Consider the following 20,067-nt stretch of genomic DNA (forward strand, 5'->3'; position numbering starts at 1 on the left):
TCTGAGAACTCTGAAATTGTAGCTGCGGTGATCTAGTACTTGCTGATGTCCTTTTAGACCTGGTCCTGGTAATGTGGATTGATGGGCAAGTGGCACCAAAGGCCCAGATGGGCTCTGAGACAAGAGGGTCACCAGAGGGACCTTAAGAGGGAAAGTGATCCCTGGACAGGCAGTTAAATAGAACCAAGGACACTCGTAGAAAAGAAACACTGAGGCCCACTGGACAAAATAAAGTTGCCATAGCAAAGTGGTTTAGCTAATAATGGGGGGTAAGGGGGGGGGGGGAGGGGCACTTTCCTAAGATGAAAAGTTATAAATCCAGAGGAGAGGATTGCAACAGGAAAACAATACAATGGAAAATTTGGTCAAGGGTGAAGAGTAGTAAAGGGAAAAAACACGGAGTAAGCTAGAATTTATGGTATTTAGCTTCTGTGATGAACAGCCATCATCTAAAAGTCCTCTGGCCTATCAAGTCAGCAAGGGAGTAACTTGCTTATCCTTGGCTATACCTTACCATTCCTGGCTGTAAACCTGGAAGATCAGGGGGTCCCCATTCAAAAAAAAAAAGAGAGAGAGAGAGGATAAGTGCCTAATTAAAACTGGCATGGACTTCCCTGGTGGCACAGTGGTTAAGAATCCGCCTGCCAGTGCAGGGGACACTGGTTTGATCCCTGGTCTGGGAAGATCCCACATGCCGTGGACCAACTAAGCCCGTGCGCCACAAGTACTGAGCCTGCATTCTAGAGCCCGCGAGTCACAACTACTGAAGCCTGTGTGCCTAGAGCCCATGCTCCGCAACAAGAGAAGCCACCACAAGGAGAAGCCCGTGCACTGCAATGAAGACCCAACACAGCCCCCCGCCTGAAAAAAAAAAAAGGCATGATTTCATAAATTAGGAGGTTGGGATTAACATATACACACTACTATATAACCAACAAGGGCCTACTGTATAGCACAGAGAACCATACACAATATCTCAATATTTTGTAATAATCTGTATGGGAAAAGAACATATATATATAATCTATATATATATCTCTCTATATAACTGAATCACTGTGCTGTACACCTGAAACTAACATTGTAAATCAACTATACTTCATTAAAATTTTTTTTAAAAAATTGCATGGTTTCTATATACCTGGGTATGGGCCTTATAACTGCAATCATTTTGGAGTGAAGCCACAACTAAAAAACCCTGAGGTAGAGGTGCCTGGAGTTGGAACATGCAATCATTATTCCCCGTACCCCAGCCCCTCACCACTAGACCAGCCTGCTCCAGCCTCCCAGTCTGAATTCCTCATCTTTCACCAAGACCATCCCAAATTATGATTGATGTGAGGATTGCAATGAAACGATACCATAGTTTTAGCCCTTTCCAAAAACTTAATGAAATCAGGCAAACTGGCACAAGTCCACACGAAAGGAATCAAAGCTGGATCCTGTGATCAGTGCTTCAGAGAAATGGAGCAGAGTTCAAAAGAAATAAGGCTGTGGACAAGTACTGATATTATTCTTAAGGACACTGACGATCCCTCCTGCAGATGCATCATTGCTGACACCACTAAGTGCAGGAGGAAGTGGTAAGGTTCTGGCCTACCTAAGGAAGTTCTTAAATTTTTAGCATTTACATGCTGTCAAGATTCACTGTCTTAGGTTGTGAGCAAAGGATTTTTAACTTAAAAAAGTTATGCAATCCATATCAAGCTTAATTTCTATTTAACTTTTGGAAAAGAAAGAACTGGGCTGAGGGTTCACAATATTGAGTCTCCTGGGATTAGTGGATGGAAACATTAAAAAGTCTGAAAAAGTACTGAAAAGGAATGAAGGTCAGAGAGTGGGCTGGGAAGCATATGGATGTTGTAACTGGACCCTCAGTTCAAGAACCTAACCCGTAGCAGCTACTTGGAGCCACAAGAAAATACCTCAGGATTTGAAAGATCTGGTAGCGTTAATAACCATGTCGAAGAAGAAAAAGTGAAAAACGATACTGGAAAACCCTAAGGTGTCTCCATCTCAATCACTGATAAGATCTTGGCTCAAGTTCCTCTTGATGGGTCACTGGGCAAAATGCACCAGGTCCCCGCAGAATCACAATGTGGTGTTTCCACTTCGGTGCGGTCGGGGAGGTGAGCCTCTGTTGCTGCAGTAGGAGGAGTAGCAAAAACGATCTTTTGCCATCTTTTGACTTAATCAAAACACAGTTATCAGATCTGAATTCTAGCTGTTATTTTGGTTTGTTTACCCAAAGCCTCCTCTCTTGCCAATGGGGTTAACTGGAATTGTGTTGCGTGTTTATTAGCATTTCTCATCTCTTTTATGTTGCCATCCCTGAAAATAAACTTGTTATTCAAATGCTCCTTTCAAGTCCTCCTGCGTCTCCCTTAGAGCCTCACTGAGTTACAGACATGCAGTCAAGAATAAGCGTCCATGGTTTACATGCACCAGAAGTCCACATGCGATACACGGGACGGGAGAGTTCATTTGGCTGGTGTCCGCACAACATTGGCAGAAAGAAAAGGAATCAGTGGTGATGCCAAGCTGGCAAGCGGCCACCGTGTTCCAATTCCTGGAGAAGAGTCAACCACATGGTAAGCCTGGGTCACTGGGTTTGAGAGATTTCACTTCATCAGTACATGGAAATATGTGTGTGTATATACGTTACCCACCTTAAACTTTATTAACACGCAATCTTATTTCCAGTGTCATAAGCTGGTATCTATTATTTATGAGCTTAACAAAAATTACGATGTAAAGAACTGCTTAAATAAATATTGATATTTTAAACTGATCAAACTAATATAATTTGATTTTATAATAATCAAATTGATACGTCTTTAACACTAATGTGGACTACGAAGACCTACACACACTGCTTTAATGAGCTGAACAGGAGAGGAATGCGATGAATAACTGTAGAAATTCTGCAGGAATAAGATGAGAAACCTCAAGTTTGAGGGGACGCGGTTAGGGGGGGTTGGTGAGGATGGCGGGCTCAAGTATCACAAAAAGGATGCACTCTGGGGAAAGGCGAGCAGCAGACTAAGGCCCAACGCACTTTTCCTGTGGTTCTTTTCAAGCCAAAGCTTTATTTAAAAAAAACCCAATGCTACCCAATCGCTGTGAGTATGGAGACCTCTCTTTGAAGTACAAAATGGTTCCCATGGGGTACAGTCCATTCAACATGAAAATGCATAATGAGAAGGAGCGACTATAAATTGAGAGTTATGTTTTTAAATGACTTTGTATTTCATCCATGCCAACCTCTATCTATAATTAAACAAACGGTAGTTTTGGCCCATGGGAGACACGATTTATTCACTCTACAGACCACGCACAGTCTGAGCAGTAGCCTTTGGGGGTCGTGCCTGACCGGCACTCTTACCCCGGCTTTTCGGTAACCGTAGGGGCAGCTCCATGTGGTGCAGGGGGGTCTGCCTCTGCCTCGCCCACAGGATGGGCATGACAGTCACTCCCTGGCTGGACACGCTGGTGGGTCGGGATGGGGATGTGTGGCAAACAGGGCCGTCAGGGGATTCCTGAATACAGCTGACCCTTGAACGACACGGGTTTGAACTGCAGCAGGCCCACCTATACAGGGCTGTTTTTCAATAGTAAATGGTACAGGACTACACAACCCGTGGCTGGCTGACTCTGTGGATGTGAAACTGCAGACACAGAGGGCCCACTACAAGCTATACGTGCATTTGCCACTGTGCTGAAGCTGGCGCCCCTAAGCCTGGTGTTGCTCAAGGGTCAACCGTACCAATAGGCAGTTGGTGGGAGAGACAAGGTTCGTCTTCCTCTGGGAAAGAGGGTTTCACGTTGGAAGTAGGTCACTTTGTGATATGGAGGGCATCCCTTCCAGAGAGGCAGGGCTGAGAAACGGACAGCAGAAGCCAGAAGGCAGCAGTGGCTAAAGCCAGACAATCCTAGAACTTCGTTATCTGGGTCAGTTCTTCTTTTTGTATACACTTGAGTTGAGTTTCTCTTACTGCCATGAAAAGCGAGTTTTGACGAGCACAGTGAGGGTCAGACTTCGCTGGCCAGGAGCCCCTGCCTAGGCCCCCAGCCTGGAGAAGGGGCTGTTCGGTGGGGCGGGCCCTGTGGGGGACGTGGGAGAGCACTGGGAGGTGAAGCCACGGTGGCCCGAGTCCCAGGCAGGCCGTCTCTTCCCGTAGAACAAGGGTCGGCACGTCTGTGCTCAACCGCGTGCGTGAGCAGCCCTTCCTTTGCTCACAGGCGCCCCTACCCGTGGCTGTGAGATGGGAGTGGTGCTGCAGACGCTCCTAAATTAAACCACACCAGAGGTCCAAAAGTGTAAAGAAATGTGCAGGAGGTCATTTACGACCATTAACACATTTTTCAAGATTAGCAAACATTTGCTACCTTGAAAAGTTATAAGCTATGATTTTGTTTAATATTTTAAGGTTTTTGTTTGGAACTATGGTGAGTATTAAACCAGTCTTCACTAAATCGCACTTAAAAACCCCAAACCTACCAAACCTCTATTCCCAACAAGTTAAAAACAATTTAACACTTCAAGGAAATTTATCAGGAATTTAAGGAATGGCATAAAGAGAAACAATTTTAATTTATGACATGCGAAGTGAATTTTTTTGGAAGCGAACTCTGTAAGTGAAATCAGAGTTTTGAAAGAGACAACTCCTCAAATTGACTGTTTTTGCCAAATATTAACCTTATTTTCATTCTTTGATTTTTCAAGACTTTAAAATAGTATATTTTTAAGACCAACAATTTGATTATGTATTTTGAGAAACTCTCAATCTGTGAGTTCATCCAGGAGTGGCCTGGTCCCAGTGGAAAGATTCATGACAAAGAGACACTGAATATCTTTTCAAATTCTAAGTAGCATGTGCTGGAAACGAACACTCCCAGAAATACTCATAACTCCCTGCAACAACTATAATATTACACTGCGTTTTATTCAAATTATTGCCCTCTTGAAAAAAAAATTGGAGCACAAATTCAAGTCTTTGGTTTTGAAGGTATATTTTCAAACACTTCATTAACTTCCAGCTTGAGCCCAGATAACGTGATGGACATTGCCACTTCCCATTCTTGACATCTGGCTTTTTAATTATCCTATTCGCTTAACTGTCTAAATATATTTGCATAAGTTTACAACAGTATCAGATGGAAGGCTCCATGAATTTGTCAATATTATATTTGGCTAGCTTAATGGAAAGGAAACATTATGCTAAAAGCACAAAAATTCTGAACAGGGAAATAAGCAAACTGCCCTTACATCCACATAAGACATATTTGTTGGTAAAGTATAAAAGAAAAGAAAGATGGGTGTTTGACCTGATTACTCATCTTACAAAATATTCAGTCTTTTTCTTATGCTACGCTGCACACCATCAGTTAATTATGTTTGAAAGCTGAAAGAACAAAGACTGTTTAGATGACAAATGAGGCAGTAAATGAAGCTGAGATAGGAATAAAGATTCGAGAGGAAAATATTTTGTTTCTTTTTTAATATGCATTTTGAGACTATACAAATGGCCCGCAACTTATTTTAAAATCGACATTCTACCATTAAGTTTGACTCTGTACATATTACATGATATCCCCTGAGACAACTTAGAATAATACAAAATTGACTATTAATAATCACACAAGAAGCAGCAAACACATGGAATGCATTCAATCTAGCCATAAAAGGGCTCGAGGGGGCATCAGAGGAGGTTACCTGTTTAGGCACCAAAGTTAACTTCTAAGACCAAAGCCGACTTACATGTGTTGAGTTAAATGGATGTCTTACAGAACTACAGTCACATTGCTTTCTAGTACTTGTCTATCCAAGTTTAAGGCCACCCAGGAATGAAATCCAAAACTAAGAAAATATGCAGCAACCTCATTTGACAGTTTTCAAGTTCCAGTTTATCCTTTATCAGAGCTTCAAGCAAAAAACTAACATGTTTTGAGTTTGACTTCTTTTCATTTCCCGTATCCAAGAGGTCACCCTGCCTACACTCTTGCCCCTGACACACCCCTAATATATTGTGTTTTTCTCTTTCCTGACCCTAGGGAATAAGTTCGTGAAGGCAAAGACTTTGCCACATTTACCTTTTTATTCCTAGTGGCAAACAAAGTGGAAACACAAAAATTTGTTGAATGGACACAAGAGGAAAGAGATGGGAAAGGTCCTAATAATTTACTGCCCGTTGATAATCCAGAAGGATTGACCATGAATGGTTGACTTAGCGGCTGCTTAGAAATTTCTTCCGTGTGGAGGCCTCGATGTGATCAACTCGACTTTTTTGGGTCCAAGGATTCACTGTGAAGTAAGTTGCATTAAGCAAACTTACAAAGTCTGTTTTATAATCTAAATCCCATTTTATTCATTTTGGGTGAGGTATGACTTAGCCATTTTGAGAAGGCACTGCAGAGTGATGGAAAGAGCAACAGACATGAAACAGAAAAAAGCGCAGGCAAGCCCCATAGTAGGGTCCTAGTTTCCTCATTTATATAATGAGAGAGTTGAACTGGACGATCTCCAGCACGGTGGTTGGGAGACATCCAGGGATGGGCTTCCTCTCTGTGTGACGCTGGTTTTAGTAGTGCTAATGACTCCAGAGCATTTCATTTATAGCCCAGATCTCTTTATCGAACCCTAGACCCAATAACCAATTGCCCAGTGGACATCTTCACTTGAACTTACGACAAATGCTTCAGACTCAGAATGTTCAAAACGGAATTCACTATTGTGCGGAAGAGAGAAAACTACCCTTAGACCTGTTTGCAAGGCTGGTGTCTGGGAACTTGGCTTTTGAAAGGGTTTATACTGAACACCTGCTTCTCTTGTGGGAGTCTGGAATTCGGTGAGTGCCAGGCAGAGGGTGCCTACGTTCCTCTGGACTTCACCCCACGTGCCTTTTCCCTTAGCTGATTTTGCTTTGTATCCTTTTGCTGTAATAAATTGTAACTGTGAGTACGACTATATGCTGAGTCCCTCTAGTGAATCACTGGGGGTGGTCTGGGTTCCCCCAGCACAATTATTTGCCTCCTAAAATTGGTTTTTCCTCCTTTTTTGCTTATCTAAGTAAATGACAACCAGACCCACCTGGGGAACAAGTCAGACATTTGAGCCATTTCTGAAGTCTCTCCTCCCCTATCCTGCTTATTGAGTCCAGCTCATTCTACCCCCATAATCCCTCTGGTACCCACGTCCTCCTCCACCTTCACTGGCTCTGCTGCAGGCTAGGCGGTGCGTTTCTTGCCTTCCTAACTATCAGTACTACCACCTCCTAACTAGGTATTCATGCCTGTAGTCTCCTTTCTCTCCAACTACTCTCCAGATGGCTCTAAACTGTGAACACAGTGATGACATTGCTCTGCTTAAAATCCACAGGTCCTGCAGAATTAAGTTCTGCTTCCTGAGCTTGACCCTCAAGGCCTCGCATGAGCTGGGCCTTAGCTTCCTGCCCAGTGTCACTGCGCGCGCTCCTTCCACATCTCTCGTTGCCTGCACGCACCATCACCACAGGACCACGTTCTGTCTCACCTTGATGCTGTATGTATTGCTCTTTTCCTGCCCCACGTCACCTGACTAGCCTCTTCTCATCCCTCACAAGTGGGATGAGGCAACCCCACGCCCAGCCTGAGCTCCCCAACCCTGCCAGCTCCCAGTGCCATCGGCTCGCATGGGCCCTGGGGCACCTCTGCATCCCTCTGTCTCTCGGAAGGAAAGAGCTCTCGGCTCTTTTAGGTGTTAATATATTTAACTGCTGCCCCTCACTAGCCTGTGAACTCCATGAGGGCAAGGCCCAGTCCTTTTGTTGTTTTGTTTGTTTTTCTTCTCATGGCCTAGTGCACGGCACTCTTCAATAAATATTGTATGAGTGAATCAGAAATAAGGCATTTGTGTGGTCGCACAGTGATGCATTCATTAAGCTCGAATGCCCTGATGAATCATCACCATTAGCTTGAGTATCTGAAGTGCATCTAAAGGAAGAGGATTAGTCACTGCCAAGGACAGAACTCTCTGCCCGGGACTCTCCTGGTGATGACAATAAAATCGTCTTCTCCAGAGCTCCCTTTTCTCAGACCCATGTGGTCCTCTACCTTCTGGCCATAACCCACCCCGGGGCAATGCATATGATTCTTTACTATGCAAATATTAACTGAAGTGTTTTCAGCAGATTTCTCTGAATTGCTTCCCACAAATTCAGTGCTGTTTATCTTAGAGATATCCGCTTGCTGACCGTGGCTTGCCTTGCCCTTCACTTAAATCCTAATGTCCATCTTCAAGTCTCTACTGTTCCCTTCCTACAGTATATGAAGGATTTGAATTTGGAACCAAGCAAAGCCAAAATCCATTGGAAACACTGACTTACCTGTAAATGAAATTGATGACTCCCCGGTGCATTACGCAACGTGCCGAGGAAGAGCCCTTCCTTACCATCTCATGGATGATCTGTACACATGGCCTCAGGACAGAGAGCACAGCCAACCTCCAGGCTGAGTGTTTGAAGTGCAGGGTCAGGTAAACTTGAGAAACTGCTCTGGCAAATGCCAATCTATGTGCTTTGATTAGCAAGAATACTTAATATCTCGGTTAGTTTTCAGGAATAAAAATTATTTAACAAAATGGTAAGAGAAGGGCCTTAATACTTAGGTAAGTACCTGATAGCTTTTAGAACATTTGCATCATTTAGTACTTGTCGTTTCTCACAAAAGAGAAGGACATGCTCAAATTGTATACTCTGATTTTACAAAAAACCCAATCAACATCCAGTTTAGGACTACAGTGCCTTGGAGCTGACAGAGACCAGAGGCCATCATCCCATCAGCGAGGTGAAGGGCCTTGGCCTGTGGCAGAGGCAAGACTTTAAGTCGAGATGTGGCAATGCCTTATCTAGGGTGCTCACCACGGCACCATCCTGCCCTTCATCCTGATGCTGTCTCACTTCTGGTGAAAAAAAAAAAAAAAAAATTCCTTCCAAAGTTTTGAGAAAGGCGCAATATTGGTTCAAGTGTCATCAAATAAGTGAAAACAGTAAAAACAACCCATGGTCCACACCTGCAGATGCTCTTAGACAACTCACTTGGCCAGGCCATGCCCAGCCATGCAGACGGGGGCAGGAGTCCTTGGAAAGGAGGGGACCAGGGCCTTGCTGCAGGCACAGGGTTGGGGATGTGCGTGAGCCGTGGCTCTCCCTTCTGGGGAGGTGGGGGACAAATTACACGTACCCCACAAAGCATAATTTTCATGGTACAGCTCTATCTTGAGGGTTAAATGGGCTTCTGTAGGCTAATTATCATCGATCTCACTGAAGAATTTGCAAGTGTATAATGCAGTTCATGATTCTTGCTGGCTGTCAGCCTGTAGGTCATCCTTAAAAGCAAGCAAATAGCACATTTCTGCAAAGAGTACCAACAAGCTTCTGCAGGATCAGAAAAGCAGCCTCCACCAAAGGCCAAAAATGGATGTGACAGACCCCAAGAATCAGTGCCTCCATACTTCCTGCTCCTTTACGAAACCCAACATGGTCCTGACCTTCCCAGAGTCTCAAGCTGCATTAGATACATATCTTTCTTGTCTCTCTGTGAAGCTATTTATATTTCATTAAAACGTCAGTGCGGTAAATCAGCTTAAGCTCTTACTGGGTACGGAAATGAAACAAGGAAAGAAGAAATTGAAACCGCTAATCTATAAGCCATGGGCTGTCCCTGAATGGCAATGAAAATAAGGATTTTGTGTACTGCTTTCCTCAAAGGTAAGACTATTCTGGGCAGTGTCTGAATTGAGAAAGACATGGTAGGAACACATTTTATTGTATACATATTGTATGAGTGTGCGTGTGTGTGTGTGTGTGTGTGTGTGTTGGAAAGTCTAGATCTCTCTAGCCTTGGAGCATTCTGGGTGGTATCTTTATTTCGACTTTGCCCCCTAATCTTCTGAAGTCTGGTTTCAGAAGGTGGAGGTTTTCAGCAAACAACTTAAGGAGGCTTACTTTAAAATAAAGTTTAAGAAATAGATTGACAGAAATCAGGAAAATATACACTGAATAAACGTCAAGATCCTGTTAGAAAGTAGGTGTGTGGTCCAGGCATCCTACAATTATTAGAACTGAGCTGTTTATTAGTTTTAGAGCTTCTTGACAACCCAAGAAAAAGGGGAGAACACTCAGGCACTCAGGCCAACGATGTGTCTTGAAAAGGTATTTTCATTCCCTTGGGAAAGCAGCACAGAAAACAAAGTAAATAACCCCAAAATACTACTGTCACTTATGATCGGAAGAAATTCATTCAGTAACTAGAACCTACTGTGTGCCAAGCGCTGGGCCTGGCAGCCGACAGGTCAGGGTTATAATCTCCAGTGACAGCAGGGACTGACTCTATTCTATCACGCTGGCTGAGCAGGTTCCTACGGCCTAGCAGATCAATCATTGGGCTGGTAGGGTTGATAATACTTTTGTGAAATTAAGGAACCAAATCAAGTCTCTCACCTAAAGAGATGACCAACCTATCCCAAAGAGAGAAAGAGGCCAGTAGAAAACAATTCTGGACCTCTTTAACCTTTTAAAGCACATTAATTAATGGGTGACAGAAACACCAAGATCCACACCAAAAAAAAAAAAAATAGGTGACATTATTCTGATTTAGAAGATACTCAAGGCAATAGTTTCAACCAGGAAAGCCTGGTTGAAAAATCTCAACATGTCACAATGAAAAATTTACCTTTGAGCAACACAGCTTTCTGCTAAGCAACCAAAAGTTTAGTTAGACAGTTTATCCTAAGTTACTACAACTTTAAAGCTAGAATGGAATTAACGGCTATCAAGCAATAAGGTTCTGGATACCATCTTCTCACATAATGGGATTAGTTTTAGAATAGATCGTTTGAAGCCACTCTTTCTAATTGGACAGCTACCAGAATCAAGGCTCATGTCCAGTAATGGATAGGATGTGAAAATAAGACCATATAATCAGCAGAAAGATGATATAATATTTCTGAGGAGGCAATGATGGGGTTGAATCATGGTTTTACTACTTACTGGCTCCAGGATCAGGGCAATTTACTTAATGTCTCTGTCCTCGGTTTCCCTCTGTGTAAACAAGGGCAGTGATGTTACCTACCTGGAAGGGGGCAGTGAGCATTAAATGAGTTGATATATACTGCTGAAAACGCTGTCTGGCTCTGATGTTAGTGCTGATTACAGTTTTAATTTTTTTTAAAAATAAATTTATTTATTTTTATTTATTTATTTTTGGCTGCGCTGGGTCTTCGTAGCTGTGCGGTCTTTCTCTAGCTGCTGCGAGCGGGGGCTACTCTTCTCTGCAGTGCGCGGTCTTCTCATTGCGGTGGCTTCTCTTGTTGCAGAGCATGTGCTCTAGGCACGCGGGCTTCAATAGTTGTGGCATGCAGGCTCAGCAGTTGTGGCTCACGGGCTCTAGAGCGCAGGCTCAGTAGTTGTGGCGCACAGGCTTAGTTGCTCCGTGGCATGTGGGATCTTCCTGGACCAGGGCTCGAACCCGTGTCCCCTGCATTGGCAGGCGGATTCTTAACCACTGCGTCACCGGGGAAGCCCTACAGTTTTAATTTTTATCATTGTAATTTAAGTAAACATCCCTTTGTTTCTACTTGCTTTTTCTATGCATTTTTACACTGTTGACATTATAGTCTATGAATCCCATTTATTTTCCCACTAAACAAACCAGTTATTTCTCCAAGTCATTAAACATTATAAGCATATAGCCGCTGTATATATTTAGAGACAACATTCTGGTCCTGAAACTATCCAGACATTAGTATCTTTAACCCTCCTTTCAATGATTCCTTTTCGCATCACACATTGCATCTGGGGGAAAAGAATGGATTATTTTGGGGGCTAGAAAGATGTGAGCTTATGTGCTCAACAGAGAAGATACGGAAGAAATAAAATCACAATAGAAGATCTGTGAAAACGTACAGGACTACCGTAGACAGAGTTTTTGTTTGTTTGTGTTTAATAACACACAGAGAGCAGTGCCTGCATGTTGATAACACAGGAAGGAGGACAGGATGTCAGGGTAAGATGCAGAGTAGCCCGGTGCACTTGAGATGAACTGGACATTCCACCCTTGTCCTCAGCTTGAATGTGTGATCACAAGGAAGTGCTAAAGAGGGATTTATGGGCATTTCTGTTTTCAGTGCTGCAGAGATTCCCCATCAGGGTTTCCATGTACCATTAACTATTTATTGTCCAAAGACAAGAAGACTCTGTCTGAAATTCTAATCCATACACTTAACATTCTTCTTCTTCCTGAAATCTTCCGTTCTTTTTCCAGTGATGTGTTTGCAGCGATATATATATTTTTTCTGTCTGTAATGCATTCTACTCCAAAGAAAGATAGCAGGTTCCAATTTATGCCTCAAATGAAAACTAAAAGCACTTCAAAGAAGTCAAATAGATCTCCTTTTGGAATCCCATTGTTAGGTGGTGCCTCTCTCCTCTCTCCCTGCCCAAACTTTTCCATCTCTAAAATGGAGCACATTCCATTCTTTTGGACAAACTTATCAAAATTAAAATAACAACCTCTGGCTGTCAAAACAACTTCAAAAAAAAAAAAAAGAAGTCAGTTGTGGTTATTGTAAATAATAAAGAACTTACGGCTACCTATGCAATGATTTTTACCCATGTGAAAACTATTTCTTTAAATAAATGGGTTTTAGATGGCATAAAGGACTACAAATGAGTCATTTACTAAATTCATTATTTTATAAACTTTGGAGGGAACGCCAACCACATCACGGACCTGGGAGGTGGACCGACCGTATGCAACTTGGAGAACCGACCTTTTGCAGAAGAGTCCTTGTTATAATTATTTTCAGGCCCAAACAAAAAACTGTCTCTTAATATGAGCAAGTACTTGGGATTTACACTTCAGGGAGAACTTTTCACATATCATTGTGATTTTATAGCTTTGACGACAAGTTAACTCTTTGCCACCTGTAAGCAGACTGAACCACTCCATAAAAAGAAAGAGCAAAGATAGTGGAAACCCAGGTTACTGGTCCCCATGGGCTTACAATAATTGTGATAATGCCACAAACACGCTGAAAATAGAGGATTCTAATGGGCTGGAAATATTTGTGCAAGTTCGACAAATTATGCATGGTGTCTCAGACAGAGAAGAGATTACTTCCTTTATTTTTAGGAGAATTCTCTTTATTTGTGTAATGTAGCTTGAAACAACTTTAAAAGCCTCTGACCTGCAGCAAATCACGGTCCATTCAGAAACCAAATTATTGAGGCTTAATGACTAAATGGACACAGAAATAGTACTTCACTACAGGCGACCACATAGAGTGCAGAAACAACTCATTTGTCCCCAGACACAGCCTGGAGCTGCCCGTTTTGACACTTCTGGCTTTCCTGTTTACCTAGTACAAGGTCCATCCTGGAACAGGGCTCACCAGCCTGGGCAAGGGAAACTGCTGGAAGTTTTGTTTTTCTGCCTCAAAGGCAATAGAGAATGACCCAGAGACCTTGTGTTGTGGCCATGCAGGAGGTGGCCCTGCCCATGCCCAGGGACAACCACTCACACTTACTGCTGTGAAGAGCCCCCTGGAGCTGTCAAGGCGGAGGCCTTGGAATGGTCTTATTACATCCTTCCATTGGTTAAGGGCTCCCTCCCACTGCCTTCAGGGTCAAGTTCAACTCCTAACTACAGGGTCTAAGGCCCTCTGCAGTCAGGTTCCTGCCCACTGCTCTGTCTGGAATGATTCCCCCCTAAACGCTGCCCTTTTTCAGGACACCCAGGGCACTTCCAGGCAGGTTCTCTGCACGGCTGTCCTTTCCCTCGGGAGAAGCGAGCACCCCTTCCTCGTGTCTCCCTACAACCCGGCACCTTCAACACTTTGCTTGGATCTATTAGTCTGTCAGCACTAAGCGTCCAGGGCAGGGATTGGGTCTTTCCCGTCTCCGTCACCCAGTGCATAGTGGATATCAGACACGCAACAATGTTTTGAATTGGAAGGGAACTTGGAGACTGTGTATCACCCGAATGTAAAAAAAGTCTCCATGTTTTTGCTCTGGCCTCTCTCCTGAGCTCCAAAAACGAATTTCTAACTGGCTGATGGATGACTTGACAGGGAAATGCAACAGGCACCGCAAACAACATGGTGCTCCCAGTCACCTCCACTGAGACACCAGCTTGCTCTTCGTGAGCCCTTCCTTCCAGGTCGTCGGGAGTCACCCTGGACCCCCTCCTCATATTCCATCCATGTTCGGTTTCTGTGACTCCTAGTGGTCTCCCGGCCACACACCATCCTCTCCATTTCTACCATTACTGCCCCCATCCTGGGCCTACCACATGCACTCAAGGGCTCCTGACCTGTCTCTACTTCCTTCAGGTGATTGATGCCAGGTGGTCCTCCACCCACAAAATCTCAAACGTCCTGGTATGCCCCAGTATGTCACTCAAGGCCCCAGTCTCTAACCAACCTTCCCAGCCTACGCAAAGACCCACTGTGGTCTTGGTTTTCTTCGAGGTTTTACTGCATGGATCATTTACGCCTTCCTTGTGGCGAGCAAACTGCACAAACCATTTGCTGTAATTTCCTGGTGTTGATGCTCTATTATCCAAGCACCTGCTGTCCCTGGAGGGTGGCGCCACCTTTTATGCTTTGTTATATGTCTCAGCGTGTAGCACACACAGCACCGGGAATACACACTGACTGACCTACTGAGAAGAAAATATCAAGATGATCAAAATTTAAGTTATTCTTGTGCAAAGATCTCATAAGCCTTAATATTCATGGAGCGCTAGAACCCTCCTTGGCCACTTATCACTAACTCGGCTCACAGGGCTGGTACGAGGAGTAATGAATGAGTTAATCTATTTAAAGCATTGGGAAGAGTGTCTGGCCTGTAGTCATAACAGCTATTATTTATTATTATTATTATTACTGCTATTATTATTCCCACTGAAATGAGGGCTGAGATTCATTAACAAGCAGTTTCCACACAAACGGCCATATGCCAAGTGATACAGCTTGATGGGATATTCGATCTATAAGTCCATATCTAAACACGTTAAGAAAAATATATTTAGACCTGGTTTTATAGCCTTGCTGGTCAGTAACTGGTTTGAAAAGAAGGGCTACAGCACTGACCCCGAAAGGCTGGAGTTACGAGCAGATAAGATAGGTGGGCATTTGAGCCTGTCCTCTTAGTTTCTTACAAGATGTGCTTTTCTAGACTGGGACTTGAGTGGAGATCCTGATACTGTGAGGTCACATCGGCAGAGGACACCTTAAGGATCCCCGTGCCCTCCGCGCAGTTGGCTGACCCCCTCACATTGGGTTGGCTCAGCCCTATGTTCTACACTGGACTCCCCAGTGTGGACAGATCAAGGGAACCAAAGGCAGGGTCTCTACCCTGGGGAGGCCTGGATTAACAGGAGACACTGGGCAAGGCGACTTGATAAAGGACAGGACACCCAAAGGAAATAAGTGCAAGAGATCTTAGCTGGGTAGAGCTGGCAGCACAAAAGCAGAGGTGTGCTTGAGGGAGAAATGCAGTGTTGGGAGGTGAGTAGGGGGTCACAATGCCAGTCCTGGGGGCAGGTTCTGGAGTGAGTAAATATGTCTTCAGAGAAGAAACGCGGATAAATTTGAGAACTGGATGATGGATTTTGGAAGGTACAAAGAAGCACGGCGGTCACCCAGTGACTTTCACAGGCTTCACACTCCCCAGAGCTGATTCTTGGGGTTGGCTTAAGTCTCAAACAGGAGACTGACATACACTATGGATTCAGCTTGTATTCTTAGCCCTAGGTTTCCCCCTCAGCAGACTGGCCAAGGGCACATACGTAATGCAGGCACCCCTGGAAATCCTTACAGAAGGGTGGCAATGTGGCTATGAATTTTCATTCTGGGTCTTCCAGGGACTATATATATAAATACCTCCGTTTGATCACTTAACCCAACATAAATTATTTCTCTAATACCTACTTTATACTTGTTCCCTGATTTAATTAGATCTGGCTATAGTCACTGGTATAAAATGTTTTGAATTTTCAATGATACCCAGAAAACAGCAGGGGGGAACCAACTTTTCCAAAAGCAGTATACCACAAATGTTTTACAGGGACATATACTATTTTTATTTTGACATTTAATCTGATGTCCATGGGAGGATACTTTGATGAACACATACGTAGTTAAGCCTGTGAACTGCTATGAGTTCCAGATAATATCAACTATATTCCTCCCTCAAATTACAATCCCAGTTTGAAAGTGCCATATTTTTCTTCTAAATCTAGCTTTTCTTCCTATTCATTCATTCCCACCAAATGCTCAAACTGACTCTAAGGGTGGCGCAGTTATTTAATTTGAAAGCTGGTATTTTGGTTTGTATTAATTTTATTTCCCTTTCTTAAACTGCTTAGCTGCTTCCAACTATATGCCTCTTAGTAAAGACTAGGATAACAAAGTAAACGAATGCAACAAAGAGGTGGAGAATAAAGAGAAGTGCCCTGAGTACCAGATACTTCTATGGATGTCTTTCTGACTTGTGTATATCTTGATTGGCAATTTTATGCTCTGAATCCAAACTACTAAATGTGGCAGGAAACAAGTAGGCTAGAGATGGAAGTGGAAGAGGAATGGGCCAATTTCATCAATCCCTAGAGAAAACAAAAGGTCAATATCCTGATGATAGGGGTGGACACTTAAGCATCACAAGTACCCTTCTCTAGGTTCACAGAAAATAGGAAAGACAGAGCCTACACATAGGGATTAATAGTGGTAGGTTACAAATTTAACCCAATTTAAAAAAAATTAACTCAATAATAAAAATATCTGGTAACGTTATTACTCAGCACGTTTCCCTGGCTGAGGCTGAGTTCATTTGAAGTAATTTTATATTTATGCTAAAAATATATTAGCATTGGGCTTCCCTGGTGGCGCAGTGGTTGAGAATCCACCTGCCAGTGCAGGGAACACGGGTTCGAGCCCTGGTCTGGCAAGATCCCACATGCCACAGAGCAACTAAGCCCATGTGCCACAACTACTGAGCTTGCGCTCTAGAGCCCACAAGCCACAACTACTGAGCCCGCGTGCCACAACTATTGAAGCCTGCGTGCCTAGAGCCCGTGCTCCGTAACAAGAGAAGCCACAGCGATGAGAAGCCCTTGCATTGCAACGGAGAGTAGCCCCCGCTCGCCGCAACTAGAGAAAGCCCGCGCGCAGCAACGAAGACCCAACGAAGCAAAAAATAAAAATAAATAAAATGTAAAAACCCACATTATTTAAAAAAAAAAACATTAGCATCAAACTCAGGGAGAAAACGTCCTTGAAACAAATGGATTAGACCTAGATAACAGTATGTGGCAGAGGGGCAAACATTTTCCTGAGTCACAAAGCTTCCTGTGTGTCATCAATCTGATAAACAGTTTCTGGAAATCGAGAATGCTGCTGGTCACTTTCCTTTCGCTGAAACATGCCATACTGAAAAGGCAGTGACGAGTTCTCTCCTGCTGGAGACAGACACACGTGTGCCTCTCCTCTGGACACCGGGAAGGGGGCATGGTCACAAAGCAACTGGGTCACTTGCTGCAGCCACGTCAGGATAAGAGGAAGCGAGGGGTGCCTGCTCCAGAGGAAGGTCACGTTTGGAAGAAAGCAGGAAATTCTGATGTAGAGATAAGAAGACTAGTGGGAGAGAGACCCAAGCTGGGTGGAGAAGAGGAACCCGACCAGGTCCCCACGAATGGGGTGAAAGGACACAGCGATACAAAGAAAGTGAGGCCAGATGGGGAGGGGAGGCTTGCGGCCATTTGTGCAGTGAGTCTGGATTATTTCAAACTAATCACAGAGATTTCAGGTGTCGGTTTAACTGGGGCCAGGGAACATGGGAGTTAGGAAGGCTACTTGCAGAGACTTTTAAAAAATAAGCTAAGAGTTTCTTTATTTGTCGGGGGGTGGGTGGTGTGTGTGTGGGGAAAGTAAGGCAAGAGGAGAGTGAGGGAAAGGAGAGAGGAGGAGTGGATTATTTTGCAGGAAATATGCCCAATACTGAGCTTCCGACAGACCTTCTGTGTGATCTCATAGGATGGGAAGCTCTTTACAACACGACTGCTTAGCCATCTCATTTAAAGGCAGCTTGGGGGGACTTCCCTGGTGGCGCAGTGGTGAAGACTCCACCTGCCAATGCAGGGGACACGGGTTCGAGCCCTGGTCCGGGAAGATCCCACGTGCCGCGGAGCAGCTAAGCTGGTGTGCCACAACTACTGAGCCTGTGCTCTAGAGCCCGCGAGCCACAGCTACTGAGCCTGCGCTCTAGAGCCCGTGCGCCACAACTACTGAGCCCATGCTCTAGAGGCCGCGAGCCACAACTACTGAGCCCACGCGCCACAACTACTGAAGCTCGCACGCCGAGAGCCCGGGCTCTGCAACAAGAGAAGCCACCCAGTGAGAAGCCTGCGCACCGCAACCAAGAGTAGCCCCCTCTCTGCAACTAGAGAAAGCCCTCGCTCAGCAATGAAGACCCAACGCAGCCAAATATAAAATAAATAAATAAATTTATTAAAAAAAATAAAGGCAGCTTGAGGAGTGAGTGTGTGTACCTGGCCATGAATCTCTGGAAAATGTGAGGAGTAGTGCATTGGGTTGAAACCTACAAGGTCTGAATTAATTCATGCCTAACCAGGTGGACCGAGTTTATGACTATGCATCCCTGAGTAGGGTCGGTGTGCCAGGAAGAAAACACCTCCCCACTGAGCTGCAGAATAACTTCATCACGACCTGAATCAGATGCAGCGGAAACAAAACATTCAGTACATACTTTTACAGGAGAGGGAGGAGAACGGAAAACAAAGTGAGCTTAACTGAAATGTGAGAAAGAAAACGGCAATGACTTGGCTGGGTGGGGCCCCAGCTTGCTCTTTCACTGGCCCCCGTTCCCCGCAGACCAGTAACTCTCCACCCAGCATTCGCTGTGGATGACATCACTGATTTCCCAAACACGCTCCAGCAGTTTCCTGCTTTCCAGGGTCAAGCCAAGCGAGGTTGTCAGTGGGGCACCTGGGTAGAGATGTGGCCAGGTCAGGTCACAGAGTGGAAATGAAGGCCACACCAGGGCCTGTTTGCTCGTTCAATGAGCTGCTTGTTTTACTGATTTTTCAGTCCCCTTTCCTTGGACAGATTTCCGTGCTCTGATGGGGCCAGCCCAGACCAATCATGGCATGTACACATATTCAGTGCCCAGGATCACACAGTCTGCTCCAGAAAGAGCACAGGGACCAAAGTGAAGGGTGTAGGAAGGGAGAGGGGAACTGCCCAGTGAGAATCACTGCTCCAGACGGACTCGGAGCTCTGACGCACTGCATCTTACAGCCCCCAGCCTAGATGCTTCTCTCTCCCCATTGGTCTGTGAGGCCAAAGCACTAGGATTCTCTCTACAGTTTCAAGTAGCCACTGTGTCCCCCAGAAAGGCTCTAACTGGCACTGAACACCATGTAAACGCTGTAGGAAGTCTTAATCCCTTCAGGGTAAACTGCAGGATGGCTTAAGCCCAAGATTCCAGCTCATATTCTTGTCCTTAATAACCATTTGGTCCTAATTTTATGTCCTAAGTTTGTCAATAAAGAAGACTTCATATTCAAGAGGACTTCTAAGTTCTTCTAAGGAGCCAATCTCATTGCCTCAAAGTGATATCAAAGGAAAATAGTCCGATACACCAAAAACTACCTTCAAATGGACTTCTGCTAGGAATTCACACTTGGTTGGACACCTCTCCAAGCCAACTGTTCTGACAACACGTCACTCTATGAGGAAGCCCCACAAGAAAACAAATTAACATGCAAAAAACGATCTTGCATTTCCTTAACAGAATTTGGGGCCAGCAAACATCTGACAAGACTCGACAAACCATACTCAGGAGTGCACTTCTTAGAGGAACATTCCAGCTCTTTTGTCCATTCTTTGGTGTCCCAATTTTCAGGTGTTAAAACACTACAAGACAGCCAGGAAGGGCAAGATGATTCTACCAGCCTAATTCCGCCTGCCATACGTGTACTCTGACTCCCTTGCAACTAACTGGCCCTGGC

General features: G+C 44.4%; 1 protein-coding gene across 3 annotated transcripts in view; it reads right to left on the reverse strand.

Annotated features, from left to right (window-relative positions):
* The window catches only part of MTHFD1L (methylenetetrahydrofolate dehydrogenase (NADP+ dependent) 1 like), a 204,545-nt gene that overhangs the window by 25,382 nt on the left and 159,096 nt on the right, over positions 1-20,067 (reverse strand). The window contains exon 27 of one of the 3 annotated variants that reach the window (XM_082405464.1): positions 4,308-14,697. The exons of the other annotated variants lie outside the window; for them this stretch is intronic. Within the exon in view, the coding sequence (XP_082261590.1) occupies positions 14,635-14,697 (63 nt within the window). The 3' untranslated portion in view covers positions 4,308-14,634. Of the gene's footprint in view, positions 1-4,307; positions 14,698-20,067 lie in introns of those variants that run through there. 3 annotated transcript variants of the gene reach the window in all.

Source organism: Balaenoptera borealis, assembly GCF_965194805.1.
Source record: "Balaenoptera borealis genome assembly, chromosome: 9".
NCBI classification, from domain to species: Eukaryota; Metazoa; Chordata; class Mammalia; order Artiodactyla; family Balaenopteridae; genus Balaenoptera; species Balaenoptera borealis.